The 18388-nt window shown below is 37.0% G+C and overlaps 1 protein-coding gene across 7 annotated transcripts in view; it reads right to left on the reverse strand.

Moving 5' to 3' along the window:
- Positions 1 to 18388, reverse strand: part of CTNND2 (catenin delta 2) — a 607871-nt gene that overhangs the window by 110222 nt on the left and 479261 nt on the right. For all 7 annotated transcript variants that reach the window (XM_072330397.1, XM_072330395.1, XM_072330394.1 and 4 more), the window contains one exon: positions 11178 to 11361. In XM_072330397.1, the coding sequence (XP_072186498.1) occupies positions 11178 to 11361 (184 nt within the window). The remainder of the gene's footprint in view (positions 1 to 11177; positions 11362 to 18388) is intronic.

Below are 18388 nucleotides of genomic sequence, written 5' to 3' on the forward strand. Positions count from 1 at the left end.
TTTGTTAATGGATTCAGAAAAAGATCATATACTTATGCATGCCCAATATTCACAATGTACCCTTTTCGTGGCTCTGTTTTTGGCAATGCTTTTCAATTATAGCACTTCTGTACATAGTAGATCAGATATAAAGATAGATGACTGACAGCAGGGGAAGAGGAGGAAGTATTTCACAACGCTTCTGTCCTTCAAATGAAAATGCTGAAGCTGTAACCAACTAACTATAATAAATGAGCACCTGACAAAAAGAAATGAGCTGTGAAAGTAAAAAAGCTACCCTAGGATGAATATTTCAGAACTACTTTGTCACACTAATCCTCTGTAGGTAGTGTGTAATTCTTGCTTAAAATACTATCCAGTAGATGCTGAATATTTTTATATAGTACACAGAGATGCAGTTAAATTACAGAGCCATTATTACTTAAGAAAAAAGAAACCTTGAGCTCTTTCAAAAGAAAATTTTCTCAACAGTAACATATGACTTGAAAGTATAAAATGAAACTAGCTTAGGGAATGCAATTGGAAAAAAACCTTAAACCCCCAAATCTCTAATATCTTTAACTCTTTTTTAAAAAAAGAGAGAAGCTTTCCCCTTTGTGTCATATTAGACAAAATTTACTCACGAACTTTCGAGACAAAAGACAGGATAAAACTTTTATCCTGTTCTGCTGCTGCTGTAGGACTAAGACTTTTTCAAAGGCAAGCAGTGTCTGCAAGGCTGGGCGTTTATCACAGAACTATGGCTGGAATTAGCCCTGCCTTACATCTTGCTCTACAAACTCTTTTACTCCACAGGCACAAGGGCTGCTCTTCAGCATGCCCAGGCAAACATTCAAACTTGATACAATTCATGAAACTGAGTTAGTGACAGGCATCACATGTTTTATATTTCCATCTACATTAAAGTCTCAATGTATTCCAAATTAATTGTCCACTTTGCTAATTATCTCCAAAAATGGGAAATCTATTTGATTTCAAGTAGTGGACTTTGTCAAAATGTTCTTATTAAACTGTCCTCTCTGCTCAGTGAAAAATCTTATGAAGTGCTAAAACTCTGCCATGAAGATGTGTAGTGACAATAAGAATACAAGCTCAGTGCTCAGCAGGCAGTTTCACAAAAAAAAGACCTCCAGAAATGATCTGCTGCTTTTCAATCTTGAGCTCATCATAAGCGTATGCTAAGCACACTTGGCAGTCTATAGTCTACTTCATCACACTCCAAAAAGCTGTATTTTTATTTACTTTTTACTTACTTCATCAGGAGGTTTTGTGAGAAAACATTTCCAAAACATGTAACAGCAATGAAATTCACAAGTCTGGCTAGTGGGGAATGCAAGTCTTAGAGCTTAAGTACTAAGGGTATTACTGTGGAGTATTTCTCATGAGCTCTCAGTAGCTCACCAAGTTGCAGAAATTTGGAACGCTATCAAAGCCTTCTTGCAGCAGAAGACTTGAGCACTGGCTCAACTTGAGCTGCTGGCATTAATTACTCTGGTGCTTGAAGTGTGACAGTTCACATGTTCAATACATTCTGAACCAGCACGATAAAATGCTTACTCTGATGTTGGCTCGCTTATCCAGAAGGATGAAGAAAGATCAACACACTTCAAACAGATATCTCTACTGAAAACCCTCAGACCAACCAATGAGATCAGATGATCTTCTCACTCCTATGGGAACTTTCTTCAGATTTGAAGCAGTCTATCATACGATAATGAGGGAAAGCTGCACAGGTATGCCCTGCCTTTCCTTCACTATGCAGAGCCTTATGTTTTCTTTACATCTCCTGTACTGCACAGTTTCAAGAGGAGAAAAGATAGTTAATATAGAAATCAAGTAATCAGTGCTAAAAAACTTGAACCCTCTTTAGAGTTACAGAATATATTAAAGTGTTTATAGTGGAACTGAGTGGGTGTACAAACTCTGGACGCCTGTGTTTCTCATTTTCCTTGGGTAAATGAAACATCGGTCACTATGATCTCAAGTGGTGCTAGAGAATTGTCACAATCAGTTTTTCTGTCATGCTGAGACAAATAGAATTTTCTGCAGAGCCAGACTAAATCAGTTTTACAGAGTAACTTTCCAAAACGGAATGTCCACAATTCTCAGTAGTCAGCAAAGCAACAGCAGAGGTAGATGGTGGCTCCAGCTGACACCTGAAGCCCTCCTGCTGTGTTGTGATCCACTCTAAGTGAAGAGTTTCTGGCCAATGAGCCAAAACAGATGAGGCACAACTCCGTTCAGCTTCCCATGTAGTGACCACGTTGTGCCGTGTTCTACACAACATGCAATTCCACACTGCCTTGGAGATTCTTTGCAAAAAGAAAAGGGCTGAACCACCGTGCCATTCAGCTTTGCATCTTGATATTGAGGAGGCCCCTAACAGTCAGCGGGACTTGGAGTCTGTTCATATCCAGTCAGCAGGCCACCCAGAGTCAGATCATACTTTATTACGGGTTCCTGAAAACCTAACTGCCAAGCTTAACACTTGCACCTACACAAATGAAAACTGTTCCAAAATGGAAAAAAAACCCAAATCACCATGTAATCTAAATCCCTTCACAAAACAAACAGTTTCACTTACTTTAGAACATTCACATCCACACTGGGTAAAACTGTGGCAGAATGAAATGTACATTAACACCAGCTAAACCAGGCAAATGTGAGCAGATGCAATTTTCGCATTAGGCATTAGTGAACAGCAGGCATTCAACCTGAAGTGAATAAAAACCACCAAAAGCTGGGAGAACAGTCAGTCATTCAAAACACACTTGAGATATTCACTGTGGTCCTAATCGAAGGCTGGGGAAACCGTAAGCCACTGGAGCAGGAGCTGATAGTTTTGTTATCGTTGCTGAACTTCAAAATATCATGAGATGAAGGCAAAGGTACTGAGATACACTAAATTGAGATGTGTATGTAGAATTTTCACAAACAGTATATTAGTAAATTACAGGAAGAATATACTCCTGTCACAGAAACATGGAAATGGTCCCCCGTATAACTGTTCTTTTTTTCCCCTAAAACTAATGCATATAAATATTCAAGAAAATAATATATCTTAGTTGAAGAATAGGAACTAGACTTTGTTGAGGTCCTGAATTATAAAACTGTGATAAAGAGGTCCAGTATTTTTAATTTGTATCCAAACAAGAAGTCCCATTCAGAGTAACGTGAGCTTTATTGTTTGCCCAAGTATCAAATAATGTTTAGAAGACGGGGGTTCACTATTACTTTTTGGTTGTCTTGCATTGGAAGGCAGATTTAGGCAGCATAATTCCATTTGTCCCACCAGATAAAGTGACGGAGAAAGAAAGCATCCTGCCAAAGGCTATTACATGTTTTCTAAGCATAGGAGAGTAAAAAGAGTCTCACAGAAAGTATGATGTGCTACTTTTCAGATCATGACAGAATACGAACGGTACTCCCTAACAGCCATCTAAAAATAAAATTTTTGGTTGAGATTTTGATAAAACTTGAGCAAAGAATGAATTTTCAGAGCTATGTGCAACATGTAACAACAAAGCAAAACGTTAATCAGAAACACTGAGAAAGCACTGAACTTGAGTGCCATTTGACTACCAGTGCTATAGTTAATACAGTATGACCTTGTATGAACATTATAAATTTGTTCATGAATATGTAAAATGGGAGTAACTGCAGCATTATGAAAAAATCGGGTTCTTAAGGACCTGACACAGCTACACATTTCATTCTATTTGAAATTCTCACTCGAGTATCTTCTGAATAAAAATATTACAGCAGTAATCAGCAGACACTGATCTATCCAATCTACAATCACCCTCTACCCCAAGTTCTATCACTGAGTTTTTATTTCAGCTACATTTCTGAATCATCACAGCTTTTTGTAAGGCACAATCCTTTGCATGTTCTGCATAAATTTACCTCCTAAATTTGATGTGAAAGTCAGTGACCAGTGATGATTCCATCACTGTGGCCTCTCCAACTGGTTTTCGACTTTTTCTAGGCTGGGTCCTTCAGCTTGTAGAAAAAGGGATACATCTTCCACGTTCAATTGATTTTTTAATTCATTTTCTCTGACTTTTCCAGTTTTGGTTTGTGCTTGGAAGATCAGAAATACTGCAGCGAACATTTATTCATGAGTTAGAAGAAGTTTTAGGCCTTTTAAAAATACATATTTTGCATATCTCATGTCCATGAAAGCAGCCTGTTTGCAAGTTTTTAAATGAGATGCCTGAAATTAGACACTCAAATTCATAGTTAAATATTGACATCATCAAAACCACAAATGATTTTAAGAGCTGATGAGTCAGTGATTGTCTAGAAATACTCAAAACCTCCAAAAACAGACTCTTTTTGAGAGCCTACTCACTAATTAAAGTACTTGCAGTAAGGTAAATGCAGCTTGGAATTTACTCCTTTCTATTTCTTCTGAAGAACTTCCACTTCTTTTCTCTTCAGTGAACTATGTCTCAGTATGATATTCACTGAAGTAATATCAAGCTTATTAAAGTTATTCAAAACTCACTGTGTACTAGAAATAGAGTGCTGATCTACTGTATTTCAAAGTAAGCTGCTCAATTAAATTTATTGCCACATTTATTTTTACTTCTATTTCAGGATATAAATATGCCATTTAGCTTTACCCTAGAAAGACAATATGCCATAGAGCTTTACCCTAGAAAGAAAGACAAGATATAGAAGTTGTGATCAAGGTACTTCCATTTATATTACATGTGTTTATTGAATTGGAAATGATCTAGTAGCCATTCATACAATATATAACAGGAATCATTCTCGGTCTTTTCAAAATACAGGAAAGCTGACATCAGTGCTTCAGCTTGCTATCACAGAGAATTCCTGGGACCCAGGAGCATAAATTATGCAAGTTTAATAGGAATTCTGGTTTTAGTGAAAAGGAATTGAATTGTACTGAAGCAGACATTAGAGACTCCAAAGCTAAGTTTTTCCTTGACTTCTTGGCAAGACTTTTGTCTGCAGCTACTTCCTATTCCAGGTCCTGGAGAAACTCCCAAGCCAAGGAGGAATGTCAAGAGAATGCATGTTTGCTCAACAACAGATGCACCAATATAACTCCAGAGTTTAGGAACTTTCTTACTATTTTCAAAACCCTAATAGTGGCCCAATGAGGTTTAACATATGGCATGCAGTCATGTAGACGATATAAAATACATGTTACACAACAGTACATTTAAGTAGGATGCATAAGAGCTGCTGATCGGATGATACTTGAAAGTTTTGACCATTACAGCCTAACCCTAGACCTTAACAAGCTTCTCAATGGAAAACAGACTTCTTATTATCTGATTCCAAGACTGAAAGGTTTGAGAGTGAGCTCTAGACAATGCAAGGGAGAAGCTGAGATACGTTGCTAAGTTCAACATCTCTTTATAACAGCATGTAACGATGAAAACTCTGCCTCCTGTTCATGGGAGAAGAATAAAAAAAAACTAGCTTTATCAATTAGACCTCTTCGATATTTACATAAATGCATATACATATGTATATATACGTACCAATTTAGTATCCTATGAAGTTTCATATGTACATCAAATCAAGTTTCAGTGCAAACACATTTAAAGTTTTTTTTTTGTTTTTTTTTTTTTTTTTTTTTTTTTTTAGAAACTAAACATATGGCAAATATGAATATGAACCAACAGTCTTTGGATGCTTAGAAGAGAGTTGGAGGAGAAATACGTCTGAGGGATAAATGCATTAGCTACAAATATTTGTGAAACAGATCATTCACCTGCAAAGTAGTTAAAAACATTTGCTCTCAGGCTTCACACTTAAAACAAATTGTTGTGAAAAGGTAATTTGTTTTTTCCAAAAGTTGATCTATCCAGAAAGTAATGCTGTGTCTGTTGCACTGAATCCATGTTTTAAAAGCACTTTGCCCCCTTGCTTTTCTATTCTGAGCGCTTGCTGTGTGTGTTTTCATTTGAAAGAAATAATTCTTGATATTTTGTGATCTGACAAGTATGAAAGTCTGAAACAGCAAAATGTGAAAGGGATGGAGCTTTACAAAGAAAAAGTACTTGAGTTATCCTCTCCTATACAGTTTCAAATCCAATACTGTAAAGGGAGATCTATACTTTAATATATCAATGATTTTCATATGATGAAAAATTAAATTAAACAGAACGTGGAAGAAAGAAAAGGGCAGTATTTTATGATTTTAAATCTTAAAATACAGAATCAGAACTTTAAAGCAATAATTCCTTAAAATTCCTTGAAGCCCTCAGGTGACATTCTATTACCTTAAACTCATGTCAAATTCATGGAAAAAAAACCCAAAATCTTTCCAGATTCCAAACTGGACATCAGGAAAAAGACTTCTGAAAAGATACTGCCAGAGATTTTTTTGGATGGTCTTTGCACAGAGATCTAGGTTTGTAATACATAAGCTTGACAGTTCAGGTCAAAAGAACGTTGTGCAAAATGCCTCCTGCTGATTATTAAATTTCAGAGTAGGGACACTATAAGCCCTCTTATAAACAAATGGGATTCAAAATTCAGCTTTCACTAGACTGTCTACATGAATCAGAAGGTGCTAAACAAACAGGATTTCACAAGTGCAAATAAATCAGTCACAGCTGATCCTGAAAAGAAAAAAAGAAGCCAAACATTCACAGAGCTTACTGAAGTAATGTACTGATGCCTCAGTGGAGCGGCAAGTAAATTGGATGATTACTCCAATATGTCACACTGAGGCCTGGCAGTTTCTGGATTACAAATATATGAACTACTTTATAATTGCCAGATAAAAAACAGTATTTAAAGATCTGAATTATCTAAACAATTTCAAATGTTTAATTTACATGAAATTAACTAGCACAATAGCGTACTGTTTTCTATTTAAAGCATGAACGTGCACAACCATTTAGCTTGTAAATTACCTCCTTCAAGAAAGAAGAAAATAAACAGGAAAAGAACATCTGATTTTGCTGCTATCTTCCCTATGATTTCATGCAGATTTCAGCCAGATTACTGTTTGACTGAAGTTGCAGTAGTTGTCCCACACGGCATTTTAAAAAACGCGTTAAGAACTTCCTTAGGAATTGCAAAGAGTAAGGTAAGAGTACTGAAATCATAGTTAAGAAGCAATTATGTAATGGAAAAAGATAAAGAAAAATCTCATCGAGAAACTGAGAAACAGGAAGATAGCAGAAAGAAAAATGATCACACAATGCATGTATAAAAGATCTGGCTATTTCTATATAATAGCCAATGCAAACTATTTATGGGCACTCCATATAGGAAGGATTATATTATAGAACCTCACAGATATCCTTGAAAGCTTTAACAGTGGATGCATCAGAAAAACGACAGCAATGAAGATTAAAAGAAAGAAAGAAAGAAAGAAAGAAAGAAAGAAAGAAAGAAAGAAAGAAAGAAAGAAAGAAAGAAAGAAAGAAAGAAAGAAAGAAAGAAAGAAAGAAAGAAAGATAAAAAGCCTCCTAGCATATCTGTTAGCATTAAACCTTATGTAATGCTGCCTGATGTCTCTAAAATCTGTCAACGTTACTAATTTGGAAACATTTGTCAAATAGCTTGAAGATCACTTTCCTATGCTACTGAGCACTACCACTGAAAATCTGGGTGCAGCTGCTATGAATCAATGTTCCCTTGCAAACCAGCTCAAAAAGAAGGGGGAAAAGAAAGCAGTAGAGGACAGTCATAAAGGAGTCTGAGAACTAGTTCTCCCATGGAAGATAGCAATGGAGTTTACTAGATAAGCACTGCAATGTCTTTGCCAGTAAATTTTATCTTCTTGCTTTATAATATATCCCCAAACTGTGAGATCTTGAATTGGAAATCTGAAGCTTGTATCTAGTCATAAGGGGAAAGTGTGAAAGCTGTTTCCAGCTTACTGGGGGTGGCAGGTATTTAAGGAATGTTAGTTAGCATACTAGCAGCACAGAGGTGCACTGCTCTCATCAGCTGCTGTAAAACACTCAGCTTTCTAATCTTTTCTTTCTGTCATTCACTGTTTTCTTCAACCCCATTATTTTATATGAATACAAAAACAAACAAACAAACAAAAACCCACCCACACAAAAACAACCATTCAGCTCCGTAAAGGTCAGCTAATACTTTTGTTCCTTCTACAGTCTCAGATTTTACGTTTTCATCAGAGGGAGAGTTTTTCTGTAGCAAGAAAATTTCTGCTAATGAAGCGAAAGTAAATTCAGCCCTCTCCAAACGTTCTGGCTTTGCTAAAAAGCAACCACGTGGACTAAGTGGGATGAAGTTATCTAAAGATAGACAAAGGACAAATAAATACCTCAATTAGATACAAAGAGGAGAAAGATGCACCTGGGAGATAAGAAGGGTTTGAGATTAGAAAGTTACTAAAAAAACCTTCCCATGGTTGGTTCAAGGGCCTAGGGTTACAGGGTAAGAAGACAAACCAGCTTAGGACAAGCAGTTGAATTACTGCAGCTATCTGGAAAGGATTCAAGAGGTATAATATGCACAATCTTTTGCAGGCAGATATGAGCTTATTTTGCAAGAGCCGGTCAGAAGCCATTCTGCTATGACAGAGTACTATCAAGCACTTGGCAGTAAGCCTTGCTGCAAAGCAGTGTGTACTGTATCAGAAAACGTACCATTCTCATGTGGCCAAAAGTCCTCAGGCTGACCCAGAGTGCAGGCTACAGTAAGCTCACATCAGTTTGCAAATGGGCGTGCACATACTCACAAAAAGAAAGAAAGAAAGAAAGATTTCAAGACCAATGTGACACCAATCCATCAACTAAAAGGTGGGAACAACTGAGGTCTACAATGGGTTAGGGATGGGAAAAGCAGATGGAGAAAATTACCAGGAAGATATCTGCGGTGTAGGGAAAACAACACTGAATATGCATGTTGAAAGAAGGGGAACCTGCAAAGGCCCAATATATAATAGACATTTTTTCAAAGGCAGATATTTAACTGAGGCTAAACATCAGAAGTGTGAAAGGTACCAAATGGTGTAAGTCCTTATGGAATAACCTATGTAATTCTACCAATATTTTTCTAGGGATTTGAATGTAATGCAACAGAATTACACTACCAAACTCTTTTCATAATATTTCCAGATCAGTAAAACTCAGATATAATTACCTAGCTCCAACCATATAACCTGATGTAGCTGACATACACATATACATACCTATATTTAAGTCCAATACAAGTATATTTACAATAAATTATTACCTTCTATATTTAAGTGTTTACCAATTGCATATAAAAATCAATAACAATAATTATTTTTCCCCTAAACTTTCCATATTTCACTTCTGAAACAAAGATAGTTCATTTGATGAAAACACGAGATGAAAAAGGTGCTTGCTATACATTAGTAATTGTCATGGTTTTGCAATGTTGTAATTTTGCTATCAGTATTCCACATCATAACATCATGTTAAGCATAGATAATTTTGACGAATCTGCTGCTCACAGAAAGAACTGAATGTCCCAGGGAACACCACGGTCAGTCATATGACCAGGACTATATAATCTCACTTCAGTGCTGGACTCGCTCTCTTGGATCCTGCCAGCCAGGAGGAGTGTGTGGAAGCGTTCCAGCCGTTTCGCCTAGAGTTACAGTAGGCCTCTCGGTTTCGGGACTCACTCTCTCTTAATTTACTTGATTTGTTAGCCTTAATTCCAATTATATTGTATTATATTGTGTTATTCTGTATTCCGATATAGTATTTAGTAAATAAGTGTGCCTCCTTAGATCGTTGCCGCTGTATTTAGAATCATAGAATCATAGAATTATCCAGGTTGGAAAAGACCTTGAAGATCATCAAGTCCAACCGCAGCCTAACCAGTACCCCATCTCTAAAAAAACAAAAAAAAAAAACCCCCAAAAAAAAACAACCTCTGCTAAATCATATCCCTGAGTATCACATCCAAACAGCTCTTAAACACATCCAGGGATGGCGATTCAACCACCTCCTTGGGGAGCCCATTCCAGTACCTAACCACCCTTTCTGTAAAGAAGTTCTTCCTAATATCCAACCTGAACTTGCCCTGGCGCAACTTGAGGCCATTTCCCCTCGTCCTGTCACTTGTCACTAGTGAGAAGAGACCTGCCCCACTCTCACTGTAAGAACCTTTCAGGTACTGGAAGACGGCAATAAGGTCTCCCCTCAGCCTCCTCTTCCTCAGGCTAAACAGCCCCAGCTTCCTTAGTCTCTCCTCATAGGGCTGCCTTCTAAAAAGATAATCAAATAATGTTTTTTGATTTACCTCTCTATCCAATGGATTTCTATTTTGGATGAAACACAGAACACATGCTCTATCATCAATAAATACTATTCACCTAACAATTTTCCTGTGAAGTACCTAAAACTACTACCTAATTAATCCTTATAACAAGCATCTGAGATAGATTACAGAAACTCCAGTATAAAAACAGAAAAACAAACTCATCACTTGAAGAACTTGCCTAATAAGTTAAAATACATCAACACACTGATATGGATTGGAGTTCAGAGACTGCTACGATTCAGTCCTCTTCTAAGGGTTTGTCAGACTGAAACTCTTCTTATTCATCCTATTTTCATTCTCACACCTATGGTGATGTTTAAGAACAGATTTATCATCTTGCACTTATTTATATGAATGCAACTTGGTACTTCATATTCACATTTGGTATGTATAACATATTGAATTATCTGCTTAGGTACGTGAGTTGCACAATTTTTAACTGATTGGTCTCTAATTCCACTGTGGTTTTCATCTTCACAGAGCAGGAAAAATCTATTTGATATATTTATTATAACCTTACCAATGGCACTGAGAACCTTCAAGGCATGTTACTTTTTGTAAGCAACTTCACTGCTTTTGGCATTAACTACATTGGCTGTAATACTGAGAACATACTGATTCCACTTAGGCAACTGGGAGAAATCTAGAAGGAAAAAACTTCTGCAATATAGAAGCTTTGATGAGAAGAGCGGTCAAAGCCATTAAGAAAAGTGGCAAACTTCTAGGGATTGCTTTTGAATGGCCTGAAGCTTGTTTTCTAATTAATTTCTGACTTGGAAGTTTACAGCACTGAAAGTCATCTTCTTTGTTGACAAAGAAATTATTTACTTTACAGATGTCTAAGAACAAAAAATAGCAATTCAAGCCAAAGCAAGATGACCGAGAAAGAGCAAATATTTGGCTGTACTCACCTTAGGCACCCAGTGGCATTGCGCAGCACCTGTGATGAATGAAGCTGTATTTTATGATCATCTTGGAGTGGAGAGTTTTCCCATCCAGAGTGTGGGATGATCACTGCATTGGTCAACACTGCGAGGGCATCCTGGATGATTGGCATTTTCAGTGCATCACAGGAAGATAGATTCCAGAGAACTCCTACAAAAAGCAAATGACTCACAATCAACAATTCTGAAAAAAGAGACTGAATAGTTTTAGTTTACAAAAAAAAGAAAGAAAGAAAACAGAAAAGAAATCACATTATTATTGCTTCTAAGAAAGCTGTTCTTGGCATCATAAACCCACCAACCAACCAAATAAGTAAACAAAGACTAGTAAATGGAGCTGAATGACATGCGAAAACCTCCCCAGTGGGAATAAAGCTTTGAATACAGAAATGGTCACAGCACCATTGGAAATTTCTCAAAGCTAAGCCTTGGATCATTCTTACTTTCTCTGCTGTGGTAACAATAGTCTGGCTCCACACCCAACCTTTAGTTTTGCCATTACTGTGTTCAAGTTTTGAACCACCAACCAACAAGAAATATTATAATCACTGTACAGCAGAGGCTGCAAATATGAACATGATGTTACAATATCAAAAAGCAAAGTAAGTGATGGTGGGTGGAAACTGCTGAAGACCTTACAGACTTGGGCTCCAACATTTATAAATATAAACAGGAAGCACACTACTTGCTCCGGGTTTTCTTTAGCATTCTGTGTTTTGAAGGGGAGTTATAATTAACAAGATTCGACCTACATTTTTTTGCTTTCCCTTTATATTTAATTAACTCTGTGGGAAGACTGTTTCACTTATACAACTTCATGTACATTTTACAGATTTATATAGAAATGCAGTTAAAAGATAAAAAAAAACCAAAAACCTTAATATTATTGGTATGCTGTAAACAGACAGAAACTAACAGACTTTAGCTGGGCACAAAAAAACCCCACCAGAAATTATTATTTTTTTCACTTGTTCCTTTAAGGTAACAAGAAGAGTCTTTGATTTTTGTTATGAATGCCTTTATGAAAAGTAATACCAAAAGCATTTGTTATGATACTTATATTGACTTTTCTGTGATCCAAAAATCCAGAAGCTGCAAACAAGTCCTTTCTAGCAAAATTCTTAAGAATGTGTATATATGTAATATTTGTTACTTGGTAGGTTCCTACTTAAAGGAAGGAAACTTAAAGAAACATCATCTTTAAGCCCTGTTTCTCAACTTAAATTACATTCGACATCACACACAAGAGCTTTTGCTCACTAACTGCCACAGGAACTGGGCAGCTCAAAATAAAACCCTACTCATTCACCCAACAGCCAGGAAGTAAGGCCCAGTTTCACTAACCAGAGATAAAACTTTGACAGTATCAATGACAGGCTCACCAGAATAGATTCTGCTGTTTTGTGTTCTTCTACAGCAATTACGAGTCATGGTAGAGTTTAATAAAACAGCACTGCCTGCTAAGCCTGACACTGCCTTTAAGTTCCTGCACCTCATACAGTTTTAAGCAGTAAATTAATCTCCCACCCCATAACAATGCCTTTAATCTAATTTTAAGTCTTCGAACACTATCAACCACATTAATGAATAAAACAATTTCATTATGACAAGTTACATTTTATTTTCGCAGTTGGTAGATTCTGCTACTTGCTGAGGTTGGCGTTCTAAGAGCCTCCCTGTACCCTGTCTTAATTATGAATTTACAGTTTTGAAAGTGTGCTGGGATTTTGTTTCCCATTACTTTTGCTGAGGAGGATCTGGAATTAGATTTATGTGTGTCAAAGAAGATAATCCATTCCCTAGACTTTTCAAGACACAAGAAATAAAAAACACTGTCACTTTTGACCCGTGGCATATGTCTGAACATGGTTTTAAACACTGTGTGAACTATGTTTCCTTTTAAGATCAACTCCCACTAAGTTGATCGTGGAGATAATTTGCCACCTTGCCCCAAATGAATTGGGTTTCAGAGCACAACAAGCAAGTCTGGAATAGCAGCCGAGGTGTCTCAACTGCCTCCTAAATCATTTGCGTGCCATCATCTGCTCCTAGGAGGGAAAGAGACTGGACTCGGCATATCAGTGATTAATTATGAATAATGGGACCTATACTGCTGAATATGGATTGGAAGAAAGTTGTTAATCCAACTCAGCCATTTAACTCAACAGTTTATCATCTGTAGGCTGACTCCTGGGAGGAAAGAGGAAAATAAGGAACTGGCCAGATCAGTTCAGAACATCTCTTAATCATTCATGTTCAGCATATCTTCTCTTTTCCTTGCCTTTAAGGTGGCAATGCACTGAAAGAAGTCATTCTGTCTCCCTGTTTATTTCCAAAATGCTTTCATTTGTCAAATGCTACTCAGAAGGTAGAAAGTAGTCACACCAGACAGACCATGTCTCTCTGCAGTTTGAAGCTTTCATCCTTATATAAAACAAATTGAAGACTAAAAGAAACAGTATCTCGTAGTTTCATTCTGAATTTAAAAATAAGGAGTAAGTTGTACTGAAAGCATTCAGGTGGTTCACAGTGGAAGATGGATTTGGGGTCACAAAACCAACTACCAGCCCTGCAGACATCAGATGAATGACTCCTCAAAGAGCCTACTGGAATGCTATGGTGACACTGCTGTACCAAGTTATATCTTCTGGAACTGCTTATCATAGTACATGAATCAAGTAGGTTCAGTGATGTTATTTCATGCACTAGAGATAAAAAATCTTTTATAAGAGGGTCTTTCACAGTTGACAACAATCAAATTATTAAACTGATTATAAACTTTGAAAAAGTTTGTAATGCAGCATTTTCAAAGCCATCTTACAGCAGCTAAAAGGTGTAAAACCCAGCCACTGTCATCAGTAGCCACTATGCCAGTTTCGTTTTCTCTCTTCTCTAATGGAATAAAACCAAACTTTGTGGGTTTTTTGTTTTGTTTTTGTTTGTTTTAATCATGCATTAATAAGGGACTTCATCTTAACTTACATGTTAGTGTATAGTTCATAAGGAAAACTACATTCCAGATTTTAGTTAAAGCAATTTAAATATGTTGGCACCAAAAGAGGTAACAAAAGGCACAGAAAGCAAGGAAAAGCTCTAATTTATATTTCTCTTAGCTTGGATTGAAGTCAAAGCTGAAGACCAACTCTTAAAAACACCATTCAGACTAGTGGGATGTTACTTCTGCTAAGCAAACAGAACAGATTCATCAGGCCTTCAGCTTAGAAACAGCATTAATTTTTTGCATAAAGCGAATGAATTTAAGCTACTGCAAAAACCAGAGAACTAGAGACCATGTATAAAATCAGGAAAGTCTAGACAGTTATTCAGTGTATGATTTAGTGCCATCTCTAATCGTTACTTTTATATATATAAAAAGCCCCTTACAACAACTTAGACTATAAGTGGAAATGAAGAAACTGAAAAAGTCAGCTTTTACCAAAGGTATTGTCCCTGCCACAATGCCACTACATATGTTATTTCTGATTGTGCTGCAGAACAAGTACATCACCAAATAAAGTATGAAATAAAAAAGACTGTAAGTAAAAAAATATTACTGGGAGACAGAATACCTTTGATTCTTCTCAATTTGGTATGTTGAAGGCAGCCTTATACTTAAGGCTTTGCTTATTGAATATTCTTTGTTATAAACAAACAAAAAAAGTCTTGCAACTCACTCAGGTTTTTCTTTTCCATCTTAATTTCACAGTTTAGTCGTGGTCTGATGTAGTGTATGATTTGATAGAGCTGAGATCCCAGCTCCCACTGAGAGCAAGCACATCTTTGGCAGGCTGTTTGTTTATAAGATGATGGTGTGTTGGTACTACTGGGAGCACCCTCATGCATATCACAAATCAGACTGAAATCTGAGAGCTAAATACCCTACTGAAAAGCCAAGCACAAGGGATCTTTTGCTGTAGCCCTTAGGAAAAGTACCTTCTACTCCAAAGCTCTCAAGTATTAGAAAAGTCACTTGCTGGCTCTTACTGCAACTATGTTGCTCAAGAGACCTGTGTAACTGTAATGCTACTCTGCAGACCTGGATCAGCACCGTGGAAGCAGGGTGTAGTCTCCATATACATTACGTCAGTTTTGCTGAGTTCAGAGCAGGGGCAGAGATTAAATCATTTATCCTACTGAAAAATGCACATCACATTAAATGCAACTGGTGTTTAAGAATCACAGCATCCACCCTAAAACTGCAGGAAAAATGTAACTGGTGTGCATAAAAGATGTCAAACACCAAGTGCTGCAGCATTTCCTAACTAGTAGATTAGGTTAAAAAAAGTCTGATTTGAACTCTAGTGCTTGAAGAATTCAAATCATATAAGAAAGCTCCTTACGTGTACACTTAAAAAAGATACAAAATCAAAATTGGAGTAACAGAGGCAGCTTCATTGGTTTTCTTGAAAACCTTTTATCTGTCTAGTCAGTAAATACCTTATGTGGACCTTCATGTAATTCACTTATGTACATATGCAAAGGTGGTTTTCTGTCTACCTGTATTTACAATGGCCCATGAAGAATGTAAATTAAGAAAGAATGGGTTTCAGTGAAAGCAATAAGCAGTTACAAGCTCATGGAACAGTAAGTGAAGCTGCAGGCAATTCAGTTATTTTCCTTCTGCAGCCATTTACAGCATTACAAAGCAAAAGCTGTGACAGAAGTAGTTGTTTTCTTTTTCACTGCAAACAAATGCAGATTGACTTTGATTACAGAATAATATACGCATTTCCACTGAAAAGCCATCTTTCTTAATGATCCAAAATAAATATAAGATCTTATTAAAACAGAGGATTGATTTTAATAGTGCTTGCACATAGTCTGCTGAACAAATTCTGTCCAAAAGCTATTGCATTAACTGAAAAAGTCCATATGCTTATCACAGGACTGAATTTTGACCTAGCACACTGCTGCTTTCTCTCTGTCATATGCTTTAAAATAACATCTAATTGTGGAAGAGAGCTGTCACACAAGAAAGTTATGAAGGTATCAGCTTTAATGTTAGATAGCAGAGGAATTACTGGATGTGCCAAATCCAGTTACTGCGAGAAGACCAGTGGTTACTGCTTTTCTTTCTTTCCTGACTGATATAATTAAAGTGGTTTCATATTACTGCCATAAAATACAGAAATCAAATCAAAAGCAATTAATTGTCAGTGAGAAAAACACAGCAAAAATAAACAAACTTCAAATACAATTTCATCCTAACGCGTAACAAGAAAACCATGCTCACTTAAATATCTTGCTAGAAAACAGGAAAATCGAACAATGACACTCATATGGATGGGAGGGTTGTTGTTTTTTTTTTCTTCAGTATTCACATGCGTATTTTACTGTGGAATGTTCTAGAGCACCCAAAAGTAAGACATACATTTTGTAAAGGCACTAAGACTGAGATAAAAAAAAAAATAAAAATGTTACACTTAAAGTTCACCAACCATCAATTTAAAGCTCTAGTCCCCTACCAAGGACCTTCCTCAGAAGAACCAGTTAGGAAGTCAGACCTACCTATGAAGTTACAACTACGTACAAAATGGAAGGCTCAGTGAACACTTAATTCAGAACATCACAACCTAGCCATACCTTAAAATTGATATATAAAAGACAGAACTGAAAATATCATTGTTGGAGGGAAGTTGGCCTAAAATAAAAAATAAAGTTGGTTTGGCCCCAATAACAAACAAACAAACATCAAACAAACAAAAAAAGAAGTTTCATCACAAATTAAAAACGTATCTATTAGAGGAAAATTTACGCTGTGTTGCAATCACAATAACATTTCCATTGCAAACATTCCATACTACAGGGAGATTTTGAACTGCAAGTATTTTAAACTCCAGTGTTCAGGCAGGGGCATCAAAATTATACGCCAAGCTGATTTTTTTCCAAAGGATTACTACTTGCTGAACAAAGTTCAATGCAGCTGTTACATCAAGCCATATGCTGCAACAGATGTCCTCTATTTATCAGTCCAGATTGTCCTGATACTTCCTCTTAAACTTAGATTTGACCAAACTGAAAAAAAAAAAAAGAAATACAAAACCCCTTCATATTAGCAAGTGAATTATGAATTCTATCTCCTTAGTTGCCATATGAATCAAGATAACTTGAATGAATTTCTTAGAAGAATTTGTATCTTCCTGATTGTACAAGCTAAAGACAATTTCTTCTAATTGACTTTTGAAAATGGATTTGGTTCACAGGTAGAGCACAGAGGGACTTGGGCTAGGACAGATTGAAGTAAGTTCAGGACAAGTGAAGAAATGGTGCAGGGAGCTGGTGGTGCAGAGCCTCAGGATGGGCCTGGCCTTGCCTTGGTGGCAGCAGGTCATGATAGCCATTGCCTGCTAGGCAGGGGCCTGCTTCTTCCCAGCACTGGCTTTGCTCTGGGAGCATCCAGAGCTGTGGAAGGAGCCCCAAGCAGACCCCAAGATCAAGGAGAGAGGGACTCATCTGTTGTGGACGTTGCACTGCTGCCAGCTGAGACCTCAGGATGCCAATGACACGTGATTTCCTTCATTCATCTTGAGGAACTGACACTGCCAACTTGAGGGAGGCTTTGAAACACAGCACTATTTGTGAGTTGCTCCTGCCCACAATAACACGCAGAGTGTAACAACTGATGCACCGCATCAGTGCTTCAGCCAGTTGCTAAGAAAGAGGAGCAGAAGATTTTAGACAGCATCTGTTTCAAACCCTTCTTGTATTTTCTTGGTAGCAACATGGATGAACAAGTTCAGCAGATCATTTAGAAAGAGCTGAGAACAACTCTTCATGAAGACAAGTGCTATCAGTGGGTTTCCCCATTTTCAGAGCCAAAATAATGACAGCATATTGAGAAAGGGGCAAAGATTGTTTACAATTAGACAATAAATTGTAGTAGATCTTGTAGAAAATGGTTCCACTGAAACTGTCAATATTGTTTCCATAAGTGTTATTTGATCAGACAGCATCATTTCTGAAGCAAAATTACACAATTTATTAAATTACTTTTAGCTTTGCCATTACAGATGAGCTACAAACAGAATGTGTTTTGAATGGCGTTGCAATTGATTGATTGACAGTGCTGTAGCCTACAGGATGGAAATTGGCATTGCAACAACTTACAGTACAAGCAGTGCTGCCCTCTCCTTCCCCGGTTAGCAGAACAATGGCTTGTCTGGACCAGGAGGATTCAT

This window comes from Excalfactoria chinensis, chromosome 2 (genome assembly GCF_039878825.1).
Source record: "Excalfactoria chinensis isolate bCotChi1 chromosome 2, bCotChi1.hap2, whole genome shotgun sequence".
Lineage (NCBI taxonomy): Eukaryota > Metazoa > Chordata > Aves > Galliformes > Phasianidae > Excalfactoria > Excalfactoria chinensis.